General features: G+C 37.3%; 1 protein-coding gene across 2 annotated transcripts; it reads right to left on the bottom strand.

Annotated features, from left to right (window-relative positions):
- Positions 1 to 1,523: 1,523 nt before the first annotated feature.
- On the bottom strand, positions 1,524 to 17,216 carry LOC102283308 (UDP-glucuronosyltransferase 2B4). 2 transcript variants are annotated; one of them, XM_005896073.3, is made up of 6 exons: positions 16,487 to 17,216; positions 15,597 to 15,745; positions 8,806 to 8,937; positions 6,180 to 6,267; positions 5,118 to 5,337; positions 1,524 to 1,803 (listed from the first exon to the last, which is right to left on the bottom strand). In XM_005896073.3, the coding sequence occupies exons 1-6, from the start codon at positions 17,214 to 17,216 to the stop codon at positions 1,524 to 1,526; spliced, it is 1,599 nt and encodes a 532-aa protein (XP_005896135.1). The 2 variants fall into 2 exon arrangements, with proteins under 2 accessions (XP_005896135.1, XP_005896136.1); XM_005896074.3 differs by having other exon boundaries at positions 15,597 to 15,741; positions 16,735 to 17,207.
- Positions 17,217 to 27,676: the final 10,460 nt, after the last annotated feature.

The raw sequence follows: 27,676 nt of genomic DNA, 5'->3' as shown, positions 1-27,676 counted from the left end.
TTTTACATATAAGTGCTATGGCAAGGAATGAGGCTGCTTGAAGAAAGAAACAATAATGATAAATGCTAATCAAAAGTGTGGTTCAAAATGCATTATAATGCAATAGTAATTAATTCAATCTATGGTCAACAAGGCTAAGGCTATGGTTTTTCCTGTGGTCATGTATGGATATGAGAGTTGGACTGTGAAGAAGGCTGAGCACCAAAGAATTGATGCTTTTGAACTGTGGTGTTGGAGAAGACTCTTGAGAGTCCCTTGGACTGCAAGGAGATCCAACCAGTCCATTCTGAAGGAGATCAGCCCTGGGATTTCTTTGGAAGGAATGATGCTAAAGCTGAAACTCCAGTACTTTGGCCACCTCATGCGAAGAGTTGACTCATTGGAAAAGACTCTGATGCTGGGAGGGATTGGGGGCAGGAGGAGAAGGGGATGCCAGAGGATGAGATGGCTGGATGGCATCACTGACTCGATGGACATGAGTCTGAGTGAACTCCGGGAGTTGGTGATGGACAGGGAGGCCTGGAGTGCTGTGATTCATGGAGTTGCAAAGAGTCGGACACAACTGAGCGACTAATCTGATCTGATCTGATGGTCAACTAACCCATTGGTTATCACATTGTATCTGCAAGTAGTTAAGTAATGCTGTTTCCAGTTTTGTAAGAGTATATACAGACTTAGATATGTATATAGATATAGATAAGATCTGTAGATAAATTCAGGTACATTCTGAGAGAATGAAAATTCTCTAAGTCCCTGTAGAGTCCAGGTTATATATATTTTTTTAATATACAGTTGAGAACTTACATCCATTATTAAAAGTTGAATATGGGAGGGAAAATAATAGGTGACTAAAAGGTGGATTAGAAAAAGAGAATTAAGTCATGAAATTAAAGATTTTCACAAATATTTCAATTTTATAATAGGAAGCAGGTAGCAGTTGCTATATTTCTAATTTTACAAACACTCTTCTGGGAAATAAGCTAAACTGGATGAACGGAAATGTCTTGCCATGGATCTAGGTAGGAGGTGATGCTGAGGCTGCATGAACAGTAGAAATGAAGACCGGATAGTGGTCTCACAAATAGAATAAATGGATGAATCTTTTTACAGAATTCCAATTATTGAACAATTTCAATAACAAGGAAAACCTATAAAATTTGACATCAAAATGAAGTTAAAAATTCTGAATATCTAGAAAATGACACAGATGCTGTGAGTAGACTTCTTGTTGTTGTTTTTACAAAGAGCATGTGAAAAATAGTTAAACACAATCATTTCTTTTTAGATTAACTTTTGAATTAAAAAATTAAATTTCAATATGTATGCATATAGTTTTATTTTTATTTAATTTTTCCTCAGTGTTTTTTCTTGGCAAGACATATTTTTGTCAGATAGAAAATCCCTTGAAAGTAAAATTTATATTTTGTCACAAGAGGAGTAGAAGTTTATCATAATTCATCCTACTGTAATAAATATGAGGAGTTCTACTTATTTGGCAAATTTGCTAGACATCTCAGAAACAGCTAGTCTCTTTTCCCCTTCTTTCCTATGCTAGCAAACTTCCGGCAACAAAACAGACAACACTTTGTAATGACAAATACAACAGTTGTCACACAGGCCAGCAGAAACCCAATCACATCCAGAGAGTGGTACTGGAACCAGGTGAGGTTGTGGGAGGCTGGCCGCAGGTGCTTGGCTCCTTTGTGCCGCATGACAAATTCAATCCAGAAGATCGCTCGGTCCAAGGGTTTCATAGGCTGATCATGTTGAATGGCTGATAACTTCATGATATTCTCTTTGTAGCTGAAGGAAAATCAGTGATTACTTTGTATAATGAGCTATAATAGATAAATAAATGAAATTTTCTTGCAAATGGTAACAAAGAGTGCAACACAAAGTGGAAGAAAAGTAGCTACTTTTCTTCCAAGGTGATTACTGAGATCTTAGCTTATGGGCTGTGCTGTGTTTAATCAGTCAGTCATGTCTGACTCTTTACCACACCATGGACTGTAGCCAAGCTAGGCTACTCTGTCCATGGTGATACTCCAGGTAGGAATATTGGAGTGGGTTGACATGCCCTCCTCCAGGGGACCTTCCCAACCCAGTGATTGAATCCAGATCTCCTGCATTGCAGGCAGATTCTTTACTATTCAAGCTACCAAGGAAGCCTGAGAATACTGGATTATCCTATCTTTTTGCCAGGATCTTCCCGACCCAGGAATTGAACCAGGATCTCCTGCATTGCAGGTGGATTCTTTTCCATCTGAGCTACAAGGGAAGCCCAGCTTATGAGCTAGGATTTCTTAAATTCTTAGGATTTTGAGCTAAAAAGAAAAGAAAGAAAATGAGAGGGAAAAGACTGTGTAGTCTAAAGAATGGCATGAGTTGTTCCAAAGCGAAAAAAAAAATTCATAATTTGTTTGTTCAAAGTTTGAATTATCTAGTAAAGAATTGTTAATTGACCTGATAAACATGTTTTAAAATGCAGTCATAATCCAGATATAGCAAGTAAATCTATGATGAGATTGAGAGACAAGTCCAGAAAGGATTGATCTTACATTAGTGAAGTAGTGGTTGAAAATGTGGAAGTGGATTGACTTGGTTTGATTTTTGACTCTGATACTTGCTGGCCATTTTTTATTCTTTCTGTCCCTTAGTTTTTTTAAAACTTAATTTTATTAATTTTTTAAAACATTTTTATCTTTAAAATTTTTATTTTATAAATGGAGGGCCCAATCACAATAGAGTCCACAGGTTTTCATTTTTGTATAAAATGGATAGAAATAGTACCTTATCTGATTATTTTGAGAATATCATATTGATTCTTAGAGACATTCTTAGAATCTAGTATACTCTCAGAAAATGTTTTCTCATATTGTTCTGGTTCCTGTTCTTTTAGAAAAAGATTCTCTTAGAATGTGGAGAAGACTCAAAATTTCACTTTCAGGCATTGCAGTTACAATGCCTGAACTACTGTTTCTACTGTTAAAATGATGATGGACTGTGTGTGTGTTTGTGTTCAGTTGTGTCTGACTCTTTACAACCCCATAGACAGTAGCCTGGCAGGCTCATCTGTCCATGGAATTCTCTAGGCAAGAATACTAGGGTCAGTAGCCATTCTCTTCAGGGGATCTTCCTGACCTAGAGATGATGGCTAACAGACAAGAAAGTAGAAAGAATAATGAGATATGGTTCATGAACTCTAAATCACAAAGTGCTATAACATGGCACTGTAGCGATAACAATGGAGTTAACTTTTTTCCCTTTTCTGTCAAAGCACAGGGGGAACACTTGGTGTTTGCAAGGATTGCAGTAATCAGGAAATATTTTTGTGATACAATAGGAATCAGTTCAGTCACTCAGTGATGTCCGACTCTTTGTTATTCCATGGACTGCAGCACGCCAGGCTTCCCTGTCCATCACTAACTCTCAGAGCTTGCTCAGACTCGTGTCCATTCAGTCGGTGATAGCATCTAACCATCTTATGAGTAGACTACAATAAAGAAGTTACTTAATATGTGTAAAGTAACACTATGCTTCTAAATAAAATATGTAGCATATCATGAACATTAAGTATATAGCAGCTAAGAAATCATCTTCATTTTTGACACCAACTTTACATTATTAAAATTAAAAAAATATAAAGATACTAGAGAGATGTATGTTTATATAGAATCAGCAAATGAAAGATCTATTACTTAAGAAAAAAAAGAAAATGTGCTTTTTATGCTACTCATTTAGGACAATAGCTGTGCTAAAATTAAATTTAAATAACACTGCTATAAAAACTGGAGAAGGAAATGGCAACCCACTCCAGTGTTCTTTCCTGGAGAATCTTAGGGATAGGGGAGCCTGGTGGGCTGCCATCTCTGGGGTCACACAAAGTTGGACACGACTGAAGTGACTTAGCAGTAGTAGCTATAAAAACACAAATACACACTGTGCTACTGTTACTGGCATTCTCAAAATGTTTCATTGCAAAGTCATTATGAAACAATAGGGGGAAACATATATATATATAACATTTATGATATTAATATAATTGTGTTACTGAAATTCACGTATATCCTGAAGTGATTTGGAAATCAAATATTTCTCATTTTTGAAAATTTGGCTTTTAGACAGTAATATCCCATCATATCTTCCAAATAAGACAAAATCAATCACAACCTAAAGAACTCAGGATATATCTACATTTATAAGCAATATCTACATAGTTGAAATTAAGTTAGAAAGTTGTAGTTAGCAAAGTATTATTAAAAACTTGCAGATATAGAGAACAATTTTGGTTACCAGATTGGAGGAATAGAAATATATGCATAGAGGTGTAGGAAGCTAAACTACTGGAAATAATATAAGCTCAAGGTTGTGTTGTACAACACTGTGAGCATAACCAATATTTGGTAATAATTTTGAATGGAAAATAGGCTTTAAAAATTGTGTAAAAAAATTTTAAAAAGGAATATCCCAACATATCTTTCCAAATCAACTGCATTTAGATTTATAATTCTAAATTAGACAAAAATTATCATAATCAGAAAACCTAAGAATAAACCTGTATTTATAAATATTATTTACATAGTTGAAAATGAGTAATTAGAAAATTCTAGGTGTTTACCATTTATCAGTGATGAAGCCAAAATATTAGCATAGAAAACTTGGAAAATATTAAATGTAATGGGAATTTAAGATTGATTATGTCAAAGTGGTTTACTGAAAATAAAGTATCTTTGTAGAGTTTAAAACATTTGAGGAGTTCACAGGCTGAAAGAAAGTAAAGTGGGCAGATGCGTATTCATATTAATATGATACATGGTTCCCTACTTACCTTTGTTCTCAATGCTTCTTAATCCTTCTATTACCATTTCAGTGATTCTTCTCATTCTAATGATTAAGTCTTTTAGAATTTCTCTACTATCTTTAAACTACTGACAAACCTTTCCCAGAAAACCATGAAAAAATATTGAGACACTCACAATAGGTTATTGTTGATTGTTTTCAAAGCATTGAATAAGGCTTACTCTTCATTATACTTATGTGAAGGCTCATTTCTGCCTCCTTGGCCTTCAGATGAAAACTTCTCTAGAAAGAATGTCAGGTAAAAAACATATACTCACAAAGGATTATTAATGACTTCCTTCAATGCATTGAGCAAATCTTCTGTTGACATTGTTTCCAAGTCCAATCTGATAGCTGCTCCCTTGGCCGTCATATGAACAATGTTATGAGGTTGATCAGCAAACAAAGGAAGGCCCACCATAGGGATTCCGTGGTAGATGGCCTCATAAATGCCATTGCTTCCACCATGAGTTATAAAGGCTTTGGTTTTTGGATGACCTAGGATTGAGCGAATTTCAATAAAATGATTAATTATAACTTTTAGAATAAAATGAGAAGTGGGCTTTATAAGGCTCTGAAAGAAGCAGTGTTTTTTTAGATAACAGATTATTACACATATGAGAGTGTTTTTAAATTGCTTTCAGAACTCAGAGAAGAAACTGCTATGTCTGCTGAAGGGGTAAATTAAGACTTTGTGAAAGAAGTGCTGAGTCACTTGAACGTCACAGATGAACCCATGATTGGCAGATGAACAACTTGAAAGAACATTCTGGGTAAAAGAAACCACAGTGCAAAAAAAAAGAGGAGGGCATGCCAGAAATTATTCTCTTAAAGATATAGTGGAGTCATTTGGTCTGACAGGGGAAAAGAAGGATAATGGTAGTGGCACTGGGAAGGAAAAGCAACCTTTTGTCATGAAGTGTGTTATTGCATCATAAAAATGATTGCAGATTTTTCTTTTAAACAGAAAATGGAGAGTCACCTGTAATAAAAAGGGAACTCATTTTTAGTAGCATTTAGCATACCCCTACAGAGGGGAAAAGAGAGGTATAAGGAAAGAATTCAGAGACAGAACAACATTCAAGGAAGTTATTGAAAAGATCACTGTGAGTAGAAATTAGAGCCAAAATAAAAATTCTGGCCATAAGGGGTGTGACTGTGTAGAATAAAAGGCCAATTGTTATATATTCTCCCTTTTCCCCCTCACATAGGAAATGAAAATAAAATAATACATTTTTCAAGTGTTTCAATAATTCTCTATACATTTGTTTCCTTTTGAAGTGCTATCACTTTGCTCAGCTGTTACCGTGTTTTCAATACTTTTTTCTACCAAGTCTTACCAAGAAGGTCATTCTGGGGGATCCACTTAAACAGCCGAGTATTGGGTCCTAAGGTGTCTGGTTTCTTGCCATCATATCTCCATAGAACCTGTTAGGGTAAGGGTAATATCTTATTCTATGAGTTGAACTTCAACGTTACAATTCTAAAGTGATCAAAATATATCTAGTCTTCCATATGACATGTAAGAAATGAGGGCATATTAAGTAATATTAACTGTTAATACATTGACTGGCTTCCCAGGTGGTGCTGCTTGAAAAGAACCCACCTGCCAATGCAGGAGACATAAGTGATGTGGGTTCAGTCTCTAAGTTGGGAAGATGCCCTAGAGTAGGGCACGGCAACCCACTCCAGTATTTTTGCCTGGAGAATTCCATGGACAGAGTGGCCAAGTGGGATATGGTCCATAGGGTTGCAAAGAACTGGATACAACTGAAGTGAATTAGAACCCATGCACAATACCCTGACATGAATAGGAACACCTACACTTGATATACACATAATGGCATAGACGATTGAGATGTCAGTCCCAACATGAAAACTTAAATAATTTCTAGGTGGTCTTATTTCAAGAACAAAAAGACAGTGACAGATTACAAGTAACATACACACTTATTTGCCTTCTTTTTATACTAGCTGTCATCTTCAAATTTAATATTCACTGATTTCTTTTTGACCATTATAGAAGAGAGTTTAGTTATATCAACTTGTTAGTATAATGTTATTTTATTGACTTTCACACATTTTGGTTACAAAGAGGAAAATGGCATGCATCAGCCACTTAGAAATAAATACCTTTGCTTATTCATAATTTATTAATAATAAGTTAATTAGTGCTTCTTAGGAAGTATAGCTTCATTTAAGTTATAAACTGTTAAGCACTTGCAAAGGCAATGACAACTGGAATTTTTTAACATGAATCCAAAGTATTACCACTATTACTAGACGTGGATGTTTTACCTTTAGAAAAGAAAAGCCAGTTGGAAATTTGAGAGGGACAATAGGACTATTGAAAAAGTTCCAAAATAGTGGCATCAAAGTTTATTCAACTGGTCCTGAATACTTCAACAATGAAGCACAAAGCATTGACAGAATTGATTAGTGTGGTCTCTAGATTCAGTACAAAAATAAGGAACAATTTTGGAGTTCCAAGCAATTCTCATAAGCTGGATTATAATTTATTAGTGTTTAACTTCTATTTTCTCTGTGAATGAGTGTAAATTATTTTTAGTTTCTCAGCAAAAAATAGCATAGATTATTAGATTAGATTAGATTATTAGATTATTATTATTATTGCAAACTAAAAAAGTTGTTCACAAATATCCGAAGACTGCAGGGGTATTTTATATATTAGAAAAAAAGTTACTGCTGTATTTTATGAAGAAGAAGGCAGCTGAATCTTTTCCATGCCAGTCTTCCTTATGCTTGACTGCTTCTTATAGTCCCTTCTCCCTCTTCACTCAGGAGGAAGAATATGACAGGAAGCAGAGTTCATTAAGGACCAGACTTTACAGAGTTCACCTTTACAGAGTTCACCTTAAGGGCAGGACCCTATCTTCACTCTTTCACATTGATCTTCCTGCTTCAGATTTTAGCAGGGCCTAGTCATGCATTGGAGAAGGAAATGGCAACCCACTCCAGTGTTCTTGCCTGGAGAATCCCAGGGACGGGGGAGCCTGGTGGGCTGCTGTCTATGGGGTCGCACAGAGTCGGACACGACTGAAGTGACTTAGCAGCAGCAGCAGCAGTCAACCAGGGAGGTAGATGTTTCTCTTCTCTAAATCAGTTGGGGGATGGCAGTTTGGGGAATCTTGTCCATCTTTTCTCTGAGTAGCACTCTAAAAACACACTGATAGGTTTGTTCCAAAACTTATGGGATACAAAAAGGACCAGGATTACATGCTAAGTGTACACTGCAAGAAGCACTACAGACTTCTATCAATATTGCTTAAAATTATTGTGTGACTATATTTTCTGTTAAAATTTAACCCCAGAGAATATCTGTATGTGTACTGTACCTCAGATATCATTCAAGGAAATGGAACAAGTGACAAAGCAGAATTTGGCGGTTTCTTTTATGGCCCCAAGATACCATTATAATACCAAAATTCATATTGTGTCTCTTTAATATCATTATTTTTTTAAATTACAATGTTAATCTAAATTTATTATGGATGAAAGACACTCCTTGTAATTCTATAACACCTACTATATATATTTTGGTTTATATATATATGAGAGATAAATTGGAATTATCATGTAGTTTACCTTTCTGTTAGAAAATGTCTAAAATCAGACCTTTTATAGAGTTTGCTGCTGCTAAGTCGCTTCAGTCGTGTCCGACTCTGTGCAACCCCATAGATGGCAGCCCACCAAGCTCCCCCGTCCTTGGGGATTCTCCAGACAAGAATACTGGAGTGGGTTGCTATTTCCTTCTCCAATGCATGAAAGTGAAAAGTGAAAAGTGAAAGTGAAATTGCTCAGTGGTGTCCGACTCTTCCTGACCCCATGGACTGCAGGCTACCAGGCTCCTCCATCCATGGCATTTTCCAGGCAAGAGTACTGGAGTGGGGTGCCATTGTTTAACAGACATTAAATAGTTGCTCACTGTTAAGGGACTGTGTGTACCTTCTGTGGAATCTGGGCAAGGGCTGATGCAATCACATTGGCTCTTTCTTCTGATATGTTACTGACCATTGACCCCAATGAAAACACCACAATACCATGTTCTCCAGAGCTCTGCACAAATTCTTCCATTTCCTGTGAAAAACAGAATTTGTTCCATCATAAAAGAGAAGGAGCACAGCAAACATTATTGAAGGGATTGCTACCAGAAACTAAAGAGAGAAAATCAAATATAGTCTGTGGTAGAGGTTTTTTAAAAAAAATAGTCGTAAAATACACATGACATAAAATTTACTTTGTTAATCATTCCTAAGTGTATAGTATAGCAACATTAAGTATATTCCCACTGTGTAACCAATCTCCAGAACTTTTGCATCTGGCAAAACCGGAATTCTATGCTCATTAAGAAACTCCACATTCCTCATTCTCTAGCCTCTGGCAAGCTTCATTCTACCCTATGTTTCTACAAATGTGATTAGTCTGGATACTTCTTATAAGTTGAATTGTACAGTATTTATCTTTTTCTGATTGACTTATTTCACTTAGCATAAGGTTCCTTCATGTTGTGACATTTGTCAGAATTTCCTTTTAAATGTGAATAATCTTCCTCCCAAATCATCCCACCCTCTCCCTCTCCCACAGAGTCCAAAAGACTGTTCTATACATCAGTGTCTCTTTTGCTGTCTTGTATGCAGGGTTGTTGTTACCATTTTTCTAAATTCCATATATATGCATTAGTATACTGTATTGGTGTGGGCGAATGGCATTGAAACATGTATAATATCATATATGAAACGAGTCGCCAGTCCAGATTCGATGCACGATACTAGATGCTTGGGGCTGGTGCACTGGGACGACCCAGAGGAATGATACGGGGAGGGAGGAGGGAGGAGGGCTCAGGATGGGGAACACTTGTATACCTGTGGCAGATTCATGTTAATATATGGCAAAACCAATACAATATTGTAAAGTTAAAAAAAAAGAAACCAAAAAAAAAGAAATAATCATTGTTTATCAATAAATAACTATCCTTCCACACAAAAAAAATTAAACGTGAGTAATATTCCATCACTTGTGTATATGATATTTTGTTTATTTCTTCATTAGTTGCTGGACATTTGGGTTGCCCTAGCCCCTTGACTCTTGTGAGTTGAGCTTTTACAGACATGTACAGACAGCTCGTTGGGGTAATAAAATCAATTCTTTTGTATATGTACCTACAAAAGAGACATTGCTGAGCCATAGGTGTTGATATGTTTTTATATTATTCTTACCACATACTATATAGTTTATAGAGTGATTTCCTTCCTCCTCATGTTCCTTAAATATGTTAACTTCACGTCTTGGACATTGGTTAGTTGTGCTAATAAATATTCAGACTAAGAAAAAATATTTTAAAAATTTTGAAAAACTCCATACTATTTTCCATAATGGCTGTTTTTTCAACATAAATCATCCCTGAAGTCCTTGGGAAAGAAATGGGTGATATGAGGTCTATTTCTTCTATTATGTTGAGTTCAGTTCAGTCGCTCAGTTGTGTCCGACTCTTTGTGACCTCATGGACTGCAGCACGCCAGGCTTCCCAGTCCATCACCAACTCTCGGAGCTTGCTCAAACTCATGCCCATTGAGTCGGTGATGTCATTCAACCATCTCATACTCTGTCATCCTCTTCTCCTCCTGCCTTCAATCTTTTCCAGCATCAGGGTCTTTTCAAATGAGTCAGTTCTCCTCATCAGGTGGCCAAAGTATTGAAGTTTCAGCTTGAGCATCAATCCTTCCAGTGAATATTCAGGACTGATTTCCTTTAGGATGGATTGGTTGGATCTCCTTGCAGTCCAAGGGGCTCTCAAGAGTCTTCTCCAACACCACAGTTGAAAACCATCAATTCTTTGGCACTCAGCTTTCTTCACAGTCCAACTCTCACATCCATACATGACTACTGGAAAAACTATAGCTTTGACTTGACAGACCATTGTTGGCAAAATAATGTCTCTGCTTTCGAATATGCTTTCTAGGTTGGTCATAACTTTCCTGCCAAGGAGTAAGTGTCTTTTAATTTCATGGCTGTAATCACCATCTGCAGTGATTTTGGAGTCCAAAAAAGTGAAGTCTGTCACTGTTTCCATTGTTTCCCCATCTATTTGCCATGAAGTAATAGGACCAGATGCCATGATCTTAGTTTTCTGAATGTTGAGCTTTAAGCCAACCTTTTCACTCTCCTTTTTCACTTTCATTAACAGGCTTTTTAGTTCCTCTTCACTTTCTGCCATAAGGGTGATGTCATCTGCATATTTGAGGTTATTGATATTTCTCCCAATATCAATAATCTTGACTTGTGCTTCATCCAACCCAGCGTTTTTCATGATGTACTCTGCATATAAGTTAAATAGGCAGGGTGACAATATACAGCCTTGATGTACTCTTTTCCCTATTTGGAACCAGCCTGTTGTTCCATGTCCAGTTCTAATTGTTACTTCCTCACCTGCATACAGATTTCTCAAGAGGCAGGTCAGGTGGTCTGATATTCCCATCTCTTAAAGAATTTTCCACAGTTTGTTGTGATCCACACAGTCAAAGGCTTTGGCATAGTCAATGAAAAAGAAGTATATTTTTGCAAATATATTTGTTTATAAGCAGGAAATGAGATAGGGCCAATATACATTGGCAGCAAGGAGATACTGTTAAACACTATTATATTGAGATTTTTCAACTATTATATTATTAATTACTAACATAAATTCTTAGAAGGAAGTTGTACTGCAGGATTCAACTGACCTTAAATTCTTTATTATTATAGGTCTACTAAATCAGTTATTTATTCCAGACATATTTTTTGAGAATTATTTTAGATTAGTGATTAATATTTCATTTCTCTATTAGCACTATGAAAAACTTACAGTTTGAATCACTTATGTCTATCATTCACTCAGCTGTATAATCCTTATCTTAAAACTTGTCATAATTTCCCAAGCTGTCTAAATTATTAATCTCTGACATTGAGGAGTCTGGTATTATTTTTGGGAAGTTCTATGAGATAATCCTGTAAGTCCTGTGTATAACCCAGAGATATACTTGTGTATTTGCTTATTTGACTGACCATATTGCTGAATTTGTTTACATGTGGGACCCTTCATCCTGAACTATACTGTATAATTGATGTCACTGTAGGACATACAATGTCAGCTGTGGTGAAGGACCCTCAAAGTCCCCTACATTAGTGTCCCCAGCGAACACCTGCCCGACAGTGGGAGAGGTGCCCCAGGGCTTTCTGCAGCAGAGATCTGGTCACCTTTTTAGTAGTTCACTTCAAACTATATAAAACTCCATGTGAATCTGTATTTGCCTGGATTGTTTCTGAATTATTTTGTTTTGTGGTCCTTTATCCTTTCTAATTTAAAAAATGTACACTCTATACTAGAATAATTACACATTACTCAATGATCCTGTTTAATAAATGTAGAGGAGCAAAATTTTCCTGACCAGTAGTAACATTTAAAGTTGCTTGTCTTCATTGCATTGTCATGCTGGCTTGCTAACCAAAGCTGCTTCATCTATGCTGTGAAAGATACATCGATTTGGTATTATTTTAATATATCCTGTCAGTGATTAGTACAAATTAATCACTGATGTGGACTGATTCATTTTATACTCTGATATCTTTGTGAAAATAATATAAGTTCATGGCAAGAAAATATGCAAAAGTATGAAAATTTATATAAAAGGAAATAAGATTTACTAAAATGCTCCATTCAGAGATATCCTTATTTTCAAATTTATATACTTGTAGAAAAGGCTGAAATATATTTGATATATCTTTTTTTGTTTCTGATTTTAGAGAAAAATCAATTTTTGAAAAAATCAATTTTTCAATTTTTACTGTTGAACATAATGTTACTATATTGTTAAAATGTTCACACTACCAAAAGTATCATACCTTCCAATTTCAAATTATACTAAAGCTGCAACATTTCAAATGATAGTGTACTGGCCCCAAAATAGACACATAGATCAATGGAACTGCATACAGGGTTTAGAATTAAAACCCTGAATATATAGCCAACCAATTCAACAAGGGAGACAAGAACACTCCCTGTGGAAAGAATAGTCACTTCTTTCTTTTTGGAGAAAATTGGATAAGTATATACACAAGAAATTAAATGAGACCCCTGCCTTACACCCGTCACAAAAATAACTCCAAATGACTTAAAACAACTCCAAAGACTTAAACATAAGACTATATACGATAACATCCCTAAAGGAAAATGTAAGGCTGGAACTCTTTTGCATCAGTCTTAAAAATGATTTTTTTTTTCCTGATATGACATCAAACCCACAACAAAAGAAAAAATCCACAAGTGGTACTATATTATACTTAGAGCATCTGCACAGTAGAAGAAACAATCAACAACATGAAAACGCAATCTACAAAATGGAAAAAAAAAAATGTTTTAACCACATATTTCAATTAAAGAATGGGCAGAAGAACAAAATAGACATTTTCTAAAGAAGGCTTCCAAATCACCACCAGGTATATGAAAAGATGCTCAATATCACTAATCATCAGGGAAACGTATTTCAAAATCACAATGAGATATTACCTCACCTCTGTTAGAAAGTTGGTTTAGCCCTTATAGAACACAAAAAGAAGTTTCCTAATCTTTAAAATTGTAACTCCAGCTTATATTTTTTTAACCTTAGAGAAAATTGTGATCTTATTATATCTGTTATTTTCCAACTAAATATTATATATGATTTAGAGTGGTTAAGTATTCCTTATAAATACATACATTTATATTGTAGAAGAAGAATGTTCATTTTAGCCAAAGCACAGGAGAAGAGCCTCAAATCTCACAGAAGGATTTTAGCATTTCATCTTATATATCTGACTGGCAAAATCTTAAAAATTCCTAACATTAAAAAAGTTTACATTAAGTATGTTAAATTAAATTTTATTTAAAAAGTAAGCTTTATTAAATTTATTAAATTATTTTCATTAATTTTTATGTAAACTTTTATGATTTACCTTTAAAACACTCCATGGGATATCTAATCTCTAGCAGTTTGCTGAATACTACAATCTTGATGATTAGGAATACATCAAGGTGGCTGGCACACATTGGGTTATTGATAGTATATTATAATAAAAAATAAAAATAATGACAGCAGTTAATATTTCTTCTGGACCACTGAGTATATGCCAGTGGCATTTTGGATGTTTCACATGTACTTACAAATTTTTTTCTCTCAGCAATATAAGGTTGGTACTATTATAAGATACAGTGTGGTCGTATCTCTATGAACACTGTAGTCTAGTTTTCACTCATTGTTGCCTACCTCTAGCAACTACCTGAGAAGTGTCCTTTTCTCCCACAATTTTCCCTTTACATCCAACCCAGTGACTACATGTTACTTGTTTGTTTGTTTAAGCAATAGTATAATATAGTGCTTAGTTGCTCAGTCATATCCAACTCTTTGCGATCCCATGGACTGTAGCCCACCAGGCTCCTCTGTCCATGGGGATTCTCCAGGCAAGTATACTAGAGTGGGTTGCCATGCCCTCCTGCAGGGGATCCTCCCAACCCAGGGATTGAACCCAGGTCTCCCACATTGCAGGTGGATTCTTTACTGTCTGAGCCACTAAGGAAGTGCAAGAATAGTGAAGTGGGTAGTCTATCTCTTCTCCAGGGGATCTTCCCCACCCAGGAATCCAATTGGGGTCTCCTGCATTGCAGGTGGATTCTTTACCAGCTGAGCTACCAGGAAAGCCTGTTTAAACAATATTTGACTCCACCTTTCTTTCTTAATCCTTTCAATGTTTTCCCAGTGCCCCTACTGGATGTTCTAAGTTGCTATCTGTTTCCACCTGACTTCACCAGCATCATCTGTCTCTTTACTTGGGCTTTTCCTGTTTACACTAAGCTCAAACTTCTTCACAACTACCATTACTACTCTACATGCTTTTCTTATCTATCTTCTTCTACCCCTGCCCCATCCCTTCTGTTTATTCTTGAGCATTCTTCTGATTTCACCTTAATTATCAGTGAATCAGAGACACCTTCTATGATTCATGCTGGATAATTATTAGCATTCCGTTCTTTCCTTTTTATAACTGCTGCTGCTGCTGCTAAGTCGCTTCAGTCGTGTCTGACTCTGTGCAACCCCATAGACAGCAGCCTACCAGGCTCCCCCGTTCCTGGGATTCTCCAGGCAAGAACACTGGAGTGGGGTGCCATTTCCTTCTCCAATGCATGAAAGTGAAAAGTGAAAGTGAAGTCGCTCAGTTGTGTCCAACTCCTAGCGACACTTCTGCACAATTTTTATGACTTGTTTGTATTCTGTCTTTCCACGTAGAGTGTCAGGTAGCAAAAACTGTGTCTACTCCATTAATGTATGTTACTACTCACTTCTAGAATATATGACATATATAATTATCCTATAGCATTACAATTATAATATAATTATGTAGCTAATATATTACTTATATAAAATGTAATATAACTAGAAATATTGTTTAGTGGATATTTGATTATGCTTCATTATGTGTTGAATAATGAAGCTGTTATTTAACTGACATATTCTTAAAGTGTCCCACATATTCTAGCTTATTCTGGAACAACAATGAAATTCAGATACTTTGTTCCTATAGACATATATCAGTATCTAACTAGAAGGTCACTTTATCCAGCTTCCCACATCTGACTCACTGTAATCAAACATTTTAAATAAAGAATACAGCATGATTCCTATTGAAAACACAAAGTTAACAAAGAAGAACAAAGAAGAGTAGGTGACCTTAGGCAGGGGCTTGGCAGGTTTGCAGTGGAGGCCTCCTACAAATTCAACATTTGGTAGCCGTGGGCGAGGAAATGAAAAATCCCAATAGTTTCGAATAAGCCACATTTCGGCTTTCCCCATCGACTCTGCCATTGTAGTGGGCCTTCCTGAAAGTGAAATAAAAAACAAAAACAACAAATGTTGGATCAAATGAGAATATTGCTGTGTGTATATATTTTAGGTAATTTTTGTAAAGGAGCTTGGGATAATGTGGTCAAAAATGTTTGAATGTATCTGTTCTTGGATAAATATAAATATAACATAGTATAATATAATATGTGTATAATTCTCAGTGTACATGTCTTCATTTATTAAGACATTTTATGAGATTACTAGTGATTTTTTTAAATTAAAAAAAAAGTTTTGTGAGTTAGATATATATTCACTTGCAGAAGTCCTATGTGCTTCAAGTTGTGGTATGTGACTTCCTGGTATCTGAAACTAGTAATGGGTTCTACCTTACCCTATAATTTAAGTGTTTTCATAATATTTATAAGACGGATGGGTCATTTTATATTTTTATTTCACTCTTTCACTTATTTGAGACTAATTTCTGTGAAATTATATTTATACAAACTCACCTTCCAAGGCATAAGGAAAGATAGCATTTAATCTTACCAAGTAAGAACATGAATTATCTAGTTGTGTGTTGTTTGGTCTCTAAGCCGTGTCTGACTCTTTTGTAACCCAATGGACTCATCTGTCCATGGAGTTTTCCAGGAAAGAATACCCGGATGTGTTGCCATTTCCTTTTAAAGGGGATTTTCTCAACCCAAGGATCGATCCCACACCTCCTGAATTTGCAGGCAGATTCTTTACCACTCAGCCATTAGGGAAGCCTGACTTACCTACTACTTCACTGTAAAACTGATTCCACTTCTTCTCATCGTACAGCTGAAACCAGTAGTCAAAATAAAGTACATATATCATATTTTTGACCCTCTCCATGAATGTCATGTGATCACTTAATTCAGACAACATAACAGGTACATAGGATGGTGGAAATGAAAGTCTTGCACTCCTCTTTTCAACCAAATAGCCTGGTGAGAAGTAGAGACTGTACACTAAAGGTACTTTAAGTATCTCAGCTAGCAGCTCTCCACAGGGTCCAACAGCATCTGCAAGAACGACATCAAACCTCGATTCCTGTAGTTTTGTCATAAGTTTCTTGTTTGAAACAACTTCACTACATATCTTCATACCAATATCAGAAAATTCATCAAATAGACTTTGTATTGTTGAAAGATGGATCCAAAAGAAATCTTTCACCGCAAGCATCCATGTCTCAATCAAAATCTTGGCAAGAGTCTGAAAATCATCTTTAGTTAAAGATACAGGGAAAGTCTCAAATTTCATAGCCAATGGTTTGTTGGGATCAATAAGAGTGGAAGCTGAAGATTGCAGTACAGTCACCTCATGACCCCTCATCACAAGCTCATCCAGAATTGTCTTCATATTCATCCAGTGACTAAATTCCACTGGCCACACCAGCACTTTTCCACAACTCCCAGAGCTAAAATAGCAAGTGAGCTGTAACAGCTGCAGAAGCAAGAGCCATTTCATAGACATCTTGTTCATATGAAGTAGATTAAACAACTACTATATCCTTTTGCTATTGCTCAGGTTTATATCTGGAAGAAATCATTCAGAAGTTAAATTATAACTCCTTTGCTTCAAATAAGTATATTGCATGAATAGTCAGCAGATGTGGAAATTAGATCAAAGGGCAAAGTGTAGACTACTTCAAGATTATACACAGTGTTTACATTGATTTGTCAGTGCTGTCACCCAGCTAAAAGTCAATGACCTTGTACACACAAATCAATTATATAATGTAAGAAAAAAGACTGCTGCTGCTGCTGCTAAGTAGCTTCAGTCGTGTCCAACTCTGTGCGACCCCATAGATGGCAGCCCACCAGGCTCCCCCATCCCTGGGATTCTCCAGGCAAGAACACTAGAGTGGGTTGCCATTTCCTTCTCTAATGCATGAAAGTGAAAAGTGAAAGTGAAGTTGCTCAGTCATGTCTGACTCTTCGCGACTGCATGGACTGCAGCCTACCAGGCTCCTCCATCCATGGGATTTTCCAGGCAAGAGTACTGGAGTGGGATACCATTTCCTTCTCCAAAGAAAAATGACTAGTGTAAAACAATAGCAAGTGAGAGGCTCTTGTGTCTTCAATCACTTTGACATAGAATAAGAGAAAGGTGACATCAACAAGACGGAACATTAGGCGGTCCCAACACTTGCATCCCTCACAAAAACAAAAAAAAACAATAAATGAACAACTATAAACCAATATAAATTACTTTTTAAAATTTCTGGACTACAATGGAGAAGCAGCAGAAACCTTGCTGGTTGCAAACTCTGAGGATTACTGCGTAGAAAAGCGTGGGAAAGATTTTACCCCCACCACCCCTTCCTCCAGTTCAGAAGAGCTTGGCACTGGCAGAGATCCCCTCAGAGGAATTTCAGCCCATGAGGAAAAATAATGCAAGGGAACTCCAGCAACCTCATCATCATGACCTTTGCAGCCTTGCTCCTGAGCACTTCCACAGTGTCCACCTACACTGATTCAACTGACAGAGCTGCCTAGGGTCCCTGCTGCTGTGTCTTTCTTGAGGCTGGAAATGTCACTGTGGTGAGACCTGGTCTTGGGGTCCAGGAGTTTCCCCATCTCTCCTGTACCCCACTTTCCCTGATCCATGTGTCACAGTGCCTTACCATCTGTGCAACTAGAGTTTCTGATCTGTGCCCTGCTCCCAGTTTCTAAGTCAGTGATTTGTCCTTAATAACTGTGGTCACGCTGCTGTTTATTTGGGTCTCACGCTGTTAATCCTAGTCTTGGTTTTGACTGGCCATTACCTAGGCTGAGCTGCTGCTGTTTCACACACCATTCCTGGGTCCTGAGTCACGGCTTTAGCCTACCATTGCTGGGGCAACAGTGCAGACACTCTGTGCCTCACCATGGGTCCTAGTCAGGGTTCTGATCCACAATTACCGTGTTCACACCACTGCTTCTCTGTACCTCACCCTTGGGTCCCAACATGTGGCTCTGATAGGTCATTGCTAGGAACATAACTGCTGATATTCTCTGACTTCCCCTCTGGCCAAAAGTGGAACTTTGACTCATTATCCCCAGGCTGTGTGTCCCAGGTACAGCACCTGACCCCTGGGCCTAAGCCACTGCACAACCTTGTCATCTCAGGGCCTAAACCGCTCCTGCCTTCCCCCCACCTCTCAAATATACTATTAAATAACTATGTCATATGTCTAGAAATACAACTATATCCATTTTACTTGCTTGCTTTTTATATTGTTAAGAGAAGAAAGGAGAAGATACATGCACTTACCCTGTCTTACATAGTTGCTTATCTTTACCAGTGCCCTTTGGTCTATCATTAGAATTGTAGTCTAGGTTTACTTTCCTCAGTCAGAGGCCTTCCTTCAAGTTTTTCTATAAGGCAGATTTCCCAGAAATAAACTCTTTTTGGGGTGATAGGGAGGATAAGACTATCTATATTTTGCCTGCATTTAAAATAATGATTTATGTATCTTTGGTTGTGCTAGATCTTTGTTGCTGCACGGGCTTTCTCTAGTTTCAGCAGTGGAGGCTATTCTCTCATTTCAGTGGCTTCTCATGTTACTGAGCACAGACTCTAGGGCATCACGGGTTCAGTAGTTGTGGCATGTGGGCTCAGTGGTTGGGGCTCCTGGGCTTTAGAGCACAGGCTCACTACTTGTGGTGCATGGACCTAGCTGTGGTGCATTGCTCTGTGCCATGTGGGATTCTCCCAGATCAGTGACCAAATCCATGTCTTTTGCATTGGCAGATGGATTCTTTTCCACTGAGCCACCAAGGAACCCCATGCCCTCATTTTTGAAAGATAGTTTTTCTTGATATAGAATTTTTGGCTTATAGTTTTGTCTTTTAGCACTTTCAATATATCATCTCACTACCAGAGAACATTCCTTGTGTCTAATGAGAAATAAGCAATATCTTGGCATTAACTTGTAAGGATGAATTATTTTTCTTTTAATACTTCAAGACTTTCTGTTTTTAGTTTTCAATATTTCATTAGTGTCTGTGTATGGCTCTCCAATATTTATTCTACTTGGAATTAATTGGACAATTGGGTTGCACAGATTAATGTTTTACATCATGATTGGGATGTTTTCAGGCATTATGTTTTGAATATTTTACTCTGCACCTTTTTCTTCTGGGACTCCATTTTTGTGTATGTTAGTGTGCTTTTTTATGTCTATGGCCACACCACCCTGAATACACCCTATCTCGTCTGATCTCAGAAGCTAAGCAGGTTAGTACATAGGGCTTCCCTAGTGGCTCAGATGGTAAAGAACCTGCTTGCAATGCAGGAGACCTGGGTTAGATCCCTGAGGGCATGGCAAACCACTCCAATATTCTTGCATGGAGAATCCCCATGTTCAGAGGAGCCTGGAGGGCTACAGTCCTGCCAGTGGGGTCACAAAGAGTCAGATACAACTGAGTGACTAAGCACACAGAACATGTGTACCATTTTCTGAGTCTCTGTTCACTTTTCTTATTCTTTTTTTCCCTTTTCTTTGGATTATGTTAACTTATTGATCCATCTTCAAGTTCACTTGCTTTTTCATCAGCTTCTTCAAATCTACTGTTAACTCCAGCTTGTGAATTTTTCATTTCAGATATAGTAATTTTCAGCTCCAAAATTTCCATTTGCTATTTTTGAAAAATATGATTTCTATCTCTTATTTATAGACTCTATTAGATGGAACCTTGTTATTATACTTTTGTTCTATAAGAATAGTTTCCTGAAAGTAGGTTGTATGCTTATAAGAATTTATTCATTTTTCTAAGTTCTCCAGTTTGTAGGAATATTTTCTACATTCTTATACTCACAATAGTCTCCTATGATCTTTTATATTTTTAATTTTAGTTTCTAATTTTATTAATTAGAGTGTTTTATCTTTTTGATAGTTTCCTTTGATTCACTTAGCCCATAGGCAATAGCTATTTTGAAGTGTTTTCCTGTTAGAGCCAATCATTTACCCTCTCACAGGAAGATCCTATTGCCTCTTTTCCCCACCTGTAGGTCACATACTTTATTTCTTTATATGTTTTGTGAAATTATTGTTTAACTGTTACATTTAGACAATGGAGTATAGCAATTCCAACTCCATGTATTGTTACTCCGATATATTTAGTGACTACATGGACTATTTAATGAAGTCTTTTTCCACTACAGTGTAAAACCTCTGATGTAGCTATTTAGAGTGTACAACCTCGGGCATATGCACATTCCCTGGCTGGTAGCTTTCATCAGTTGTTGAGGGATTTGCTATATATATATATATATATATATATATATATATATATATCTATTGTCTATTGAATTTGTTAAAGTATTGCTTCTGTTTTTTGGCTACGAGGCATGTGGGATCTTAGCTCCCACACCAGGGATCAAACCCACACCTCCTGCATTGGAAGGTGAAGTCAACCAATGGACCACCAAGGAAGTCCTTATAGTTTTTGATAATATCTTGGGAGCATAAATTTCTCCAGAATCTGACCCCCCAAAGTTCATTCTCTCTTTCAAGGATACCTTTAAACTCAATGTTTGAGATGTGTTCTGACCTCAGGAAGGCTCTTCTTAGCTGTGTCTTTCTCTGGTTTTCTCTGATAAACTAGCTTGCAAATGGTTTAGCTTGAATCTGTCATGAAGTCATAAGCTTCCTTTTAATTGCTTATCAACAAAATCTTTCATAGTTTGAGGGACCTCTTAGGCTTGACCTTCCCATGTGAAATGAAGTGAAAGTATAGTCTCTCAGTCGTGTGCAACTCTTTGAGACACCATGGACTTTAACCCACCAGGCTCCTCTGTCCACAGAATTCTCCAGGGAAGAATATTCGAGTGGGTTGCCAGTTCCATCTCCAGGGGATCTTCCCAACCCAGGGATAGAATCCATTCTCTTGCATTGCAGGCATATTTTTTACCATCTGAGCCACCAGGGAAGCCCTGATCTTTCCATAGTCTGTTTCAAATAAAATGAGTTTCTTTGTAGAATCTTGGAGCACTCTGTTTCAGTTTCTGCATCACCCTATGAACAAACCCTCTGAACTTTGGCTTCCAGAGCTGGGGATAGGGACAATGGCACAATTATTTCTGAGTGACATCCTTGTTTTGGGTGTAAACACTAGCCTCTCTTTTTAGTTTGCCTCTTTTCATAATGGAAATTCCACATAAGTTAAATAAGCAGGATGATAATATACAGCCTGGATGTACTCCTTTCCAAATTTGAAACAGTCCTTGTTCCCTGTAGCAGAGTACATCATGCAAAATGCCAGACTGGATGAATCTCAAGCTGGAATCAAGATTGCTGGAAAAATATCAACAACCTCAGATATGCAGTCTTCCCTGGTAGCTCAATCAGTAAAAAATCTACCTGCAGTGCAGGACACCCCAGTCTGATCCCTGGGTTGGAAAGATCCCCTAGAGAAGGAAATGGCAACCCACTCCAGTATTGTTGCCTGAAAAATCCCATGGACAAGATCCTGGTGGGATACAGTCCATGCGATAGCAACATTCAGACATGACTTAGAAACTAAACCATCACCATCACTCTAATGGCAGAAAGCAAAGAGGAACCAAAGAGCCTCTTGAGGGTGAAAGTGAAGAGTGAAAAAGCTGGCTTAAAACTCAACATTCAACAAACTAAGATTTGGCATCTATTCCCATTACTTTAAGGCAAATAGATGGGGAAAAAGCAGAAACAGTGACAGTTTATTTTATTGGGCTCTAAAGTTACTGCAGATGGTGATTGCAGCCATGAAATTAAAAAACACATGTTCCTTGGAAGGAAAGCTATGACAAACCTAGACAGGATATTAAAAAGCAAGAGACATCATGTTGTCAACAAAGGTCCATATAGAAAAAGTTGTAGTTTTTCCAGTAGTCATGTATGGATGTGAGATTTAAACCATAAAGAAAGCTGAGTGCTGAAGAATGGATGCTTTTGAACTGTGCTGTTGGAACAAACCCTTGAGCATATCTTGGATTGCAAGGAGATCAAACCCGTCAATCCTAAAGGAAATCAGTCCTGAATATTCATTGGAAGGACTGATGCTGCAGCTGAATCTCCAATACTCTGACCACCTGATGCAAAGAGCTGATGCATTGAAAAAGACCCTGTTGCTGGGAAAGATTGAGAGCCGATGACGAAAAGGGCAACAGAGGACGAGATGGATGGTATCATCGACTCAGTGGACATGAGTTTGAGCAAACTCAGGGAGATAGTGAAGGGCAAGGAAGCCTGGCGTTCTGCAGTCCATGGGATTGCAAACAATCTGACACAACTTAGTGACTGAACAAAAACAAAAAATGTTAGTTCTATTTTTAATTTTATATCAATACTACACTGTTCAGATTACTGCAGCTTTGTAATATTGTCTGAAGTCTAGGAGAGTTATACCTCCTGTTCCCCCCTGCCCCAGGAATACTCTCCCATTCTGCATCTTTTATAGTTCCATATAAAATTTTGGGTTATTGATTCCAGTTTTGTGTGAAAAATGTCATGGGTAATTTGATAGCGATCACATTAAATTTGTAGATAGCTTTGGGTCGTATTGCTATTTTAACAATATTAATTCTTCTAATCCAAGAGTATGGGATGTCTTTCCATTTCTTTGAATCCTCTTCTATTTCCTTTATTCAAGTTTTACAGTTTTTTTGCATGTAAGTCTTTCATTTTCTTGGTCAGGTTTATTCATACATGTTTTATTTTTTGGATACAATTTTTAAAGAGGTTATTTTTTTAAACTTTATCATTTTGATATTTCAATATTAGTAAAAAGAAACACAACAGATTTTTGTAAATTAATCCTGTATCCTGCTAGTTTGCTGAAATGTATTATTAGTTCTAATAGCTTTTATGTGGGGACTTTAGGATTCTCTGCATAGAGTATCATGTCATCTGCAAATACTGACAGTTTTTCTTCTCTTGCACTTTGGACACATTGCTGGGGTCCAGCCCCGGTGGATCCAGGGAATTCGAAGCGGGGACGGTGTCGGTGAGGATCAGGAAACAATTGCTTAATTAAACGTTAATTAAGGATATAAAGAGTAATAGAATGAGGATAGCTCAGTGAGGAAATTCAGTGGAGAAAAGAGGCTGAATAATTCAGCCAGAAGGTAAGAGAAAGAACGACATGGTGAGACCAAGTTTCGGTGAACAAGGCCCGCACTTTATTTTCCAAAGTAGTTTTTATACCTTAAGTTATGCATAGAGGATAATGGGGGAAGGGGTAGAGTCAGGCAGCAAGCCAGGCTTTCTTCCTGCAAACTTATCATATGCAAAAGCTTAGGTGATTTGCATCATCTTCTGGCCCAGAGGCCTGTTAACATTTTAAGACCTTTTCTTCAGAAAACTTATTTTTCTCTAAAGGTGATTGGTCAGGAGCCACCCTCCAAAAGCATTAGATAAAGTTGCATTCCTACAGAGCAAAGGTGTGGTGGGCTATAACAAGAAAAATAATTAACTCAAGGGTCCCAGGTTACAAACATTAAAGCTACTACTTACACCAATATATTAATCAATACACTGCCAGGGACACAGCAGGTAAGGGATATGGAGACTTAGCAGCAAACATTGGCCCAACAAGTGAAAATCCCTTCACCAATACAATTTCTAATCAATCTTTTAACTACTCAAAAGAATCTGTGTTTAGACAGTTTAGAACATCTCCTGCCTCTCATAGTTGGGAGGCTCTGAACAATCACATGTGGCCGGAAAAACCTGTTCAGGCAGGCTAGAGGATTTCCAAAGGAGTTTGTAGGTTGAAACACTGTCACACACAGGAATTATTAACTGGAGCTGTAAGCTAACTCTTTTTTCAGAGAAAGGTAGTGGGGGACAGCCCCCCGTAAAGTCAGAGATGTAGGTGAAAGCACAAAGCAGAAAGTAGGCAGACTCTGGTTTTGGGGGTAGATTGCTCGAGAATTTCCAGGGAGACTCCTGAGGCTTGATCCCGCCTTTGCGTATGCCAAGCCTCCTTCCTCATGACCTTTGCCACGGGCGGTTCTTTTTCTTATATACTTTCTGTGGCTACCACTGTGTTGAATGGAGGCAGTAATGTGGTGTCCTTGTCTTATTCCTGGATTTAACAAAAAAGCTTTAAGTTTATCACTGTTGAGTATTATGTTTGCTGTGGGTTTATTGTCAATGACCATTATTATGTTGTAAAATACTTCCTCATCAAATGTGCTCATTTTAATAAGAGTTTTATCATGAATAGATGCTGGACTTTGTTAAATGCTTTTTTCATATCTCCTGAGGTTATCATGTGTTTTATTTTATTTTATTTTATTTCATATCCTTTTTGCTTCCTGTAGTTGGATATATGTTGTCTTCTTTAGGTTTGGGATGCTTCCATCCATAATTTCTTCAAATACATTTTTGGTCCCTTTCTCTGTCTCTTCTTCATCTGGAACACTATATGTGTAAGTTGGCACCTATTAAATTATCTCATAGATCTCTTATGCTGCTTTCAATTTTTTTAATTTGTTTTTCTGTCTGATGTTCTAATTGGTGATTTCTATTATTTTCTCTTCTAGATCACTTATTTGTTCTATGGCATTTAGTCAGCTATTCATTGTATCTAGATTGCTTTTTATCTCAGAAATTGAATTATTTATTTTTTTAATCATTGATATTTAAAATTTCTAATTCTTTTTCTATGTGTTTTCATATGTGTTTACATCTATTTTTTTTCTTAATTCAACTGGCATTTTTATAATCTTCTTTTTAAACTTGGTGTCTGGTAGATGGGTGATGCCTGTTTCATTATTTATTCTTTCAGGAGATTACTCTTGCTCTTTTGATTAGGAGTATTTCCTCTGCTGTCCTTCATGGAGCACTTATATTCCATAAATGTTGTGAGTATTTCCTCTGCAGTCCTTTATGGAATGTCCTTTAAAGAACATTTCATGCAAAGATGAGCACAAGAAATGACAGAAATGATATGGACCTAACGGAAGCAAAAGATATTAAGAAGAGAGGGCAAGGATACACAGAAGACGATGGTCCAGTGGATTTTGGAAATTTGATCTCTGGTTCCTCTGCCTTTTCTAAAACCAGCTTGAACATCTGGAAGTTCACAGTTGATGTACTGTTGAAGCCTGGCTTGGAGAATTTTGAGCATCATTTATTAGCGTGTGAGATGAGGGAAATCATGCGGTAGTTTGAGCATTCTTTGGCATTGCCTTTCTTTGGGATTGGAATGAAAACTGACCTTTTCCAATCCTGTGGCCACTGTTGAATTTTCCAAATTTGCTGGCATATTGAGGGCAGTACTTTCACAGCATCATCTTTTAGGATTTGAAAGAGCTCAACTGGAATTCCATCACCTCCACTAGCTTTGTTCATAGTGATGCTTCCTAAGGCTCACTTGACTTCACATTTCAGGATGTCTGGCTCTAGGTGAGTGATCACACCATTGTGATTATCTGGGTCATGAAGATCTTTTTTGTACAGTTCTTCTGTGTATTCTTGCCACTTCTTCTTAATATCTTCTGCTTCTGTTAGGTCCATACCATTTCTGTCCTTTATTGTGCCCATCTTTGCATGAAATGTTCCTTTGGTATCTCTAATTTTTTTTGAAGAAATCTCTAGTTTTTGCCATTCTCTTGTTTTCCTCTATTTCTTTGCATTGATACTAAGGAAGGCTTTCTTATCTCTTCTTGCTATTCTTTGGAACTCACATTCAGATGGGTATATTTTTCCTTTTCTCCTTTGCTTTTTGCTTTTCTTCTTTTCACAGCTATTTGTAAGGCCTCCTCAGACAGCCATTTTGCTTTTTTGCATTTCTTTTTCTTGGGGATGGTCTTGTTTCCTCTCTTCTGTACAATGTCATGAATCTCCACCCATAGTTCATCAGGCACTCTGTCTATCAGATCTGTCCCTTAAATCTATTTCTTATTTCCACTGTATAATTGTTAGGGATTTGATTTAGGTTATACCTGAATGGCCTAGTGGTTTTCCCTATTTTTTTCAATTTAAGTCTGAATTTGGTAATAAAGAGTTCATGGTCTGTGCCACAGTGAGCTCCCAATATTGTTTTTGCCTACTGTATAGAGCTTCTCCATCTTTGGCTTCAAAGAATATAATCAGTCTGATCTCAGTATTGACCATCTGGTGATGTCCATGTGTGGAGTCTTCTCTTTTGTTTTTGTAAGAGAGTGTTTGTTATGACCAGTGTGTTCTCTTCCAAAACTCAGTCTTTGCCCTGCTTCATTCTTTACTCCAAGGCCAAATTTGCCTGTTACTCTAGGTATTTCTTGACTTCCTACTTTTGCATTCCAGTCCCCTATAATGAATAGGACATATTGGTGTTAGTTCTAGAAGGTCTTGTAGGTCTTCATAGAATCGTTCAACTTCAGTTTCTTCAGCATTACTGGTCCAACTTAGATAGCATATTAAAAAGTAGAGATATTACTTTGCTGACAAAGGTCCTGATATTCCAAGCTATGATTTTTCCATTAGTCATGTGTGGGTGAGAAAGTTGGACTATAAAGAAAGCTGAGCACGGAACAATTGATGCTGACCTATATTCTGTGCAAAGCGGTGGTGTGTAATGAACAGGGCTGTGACATTTGTCATAGTTGGAGTTGAGAGTAGGGTGAACTGGCAGCTGCTGGTGTAAAGCTTCTCCTTAGTGTTTGTTGGCAAGCCAGCATCTGTGTACCCTTCAAGATCAGAATCTAGGCTTCTGCAGCTGTGCTCTTTGTCTCAGTAGTTCTCCCATCAACCAATGGGCTTGTTTCCTCCCTTGTTATTCAGTCTCTCAGTTGTGTCTGACTCTTTGCAATCCCATGGACTGTAGCATGCCAGGCTTCCGTGTCCTTCACCATCTCCCAGAGATTGCTCCAATTCATGTCCATTGAGTAGGTGATGTTATCCAACTAGCTCAACCTCTGTTGTCCCCTTCTCTTCCTATAGGACCCTAGGACTGGGGCACCCATTGTGTAACTCAACTCCTTTGTTC

The sequence above is a fragment of the Bos mutus genome, unplaced genomic scaffold (assembly GCF_027580195.1).
Source record: "Bos mutus isolate GX-2022 unplaced genomic scaffold, NWIPB_WYAK_1.1 CTG244, whole genome shotgun sequence".
Classification (NCBI taxonomy): domain Eukaryota; kingdom Metazoa; phylum Chordata; class Mammalia; order Artiodactyla; family Bovidae; genus Bos; species Bos mutus.
The sequence above is the reverse complement of the archived record's forward strand: the minus strand, read 5'-3'. Positions and strand labels throughout refer to the sequence as shown.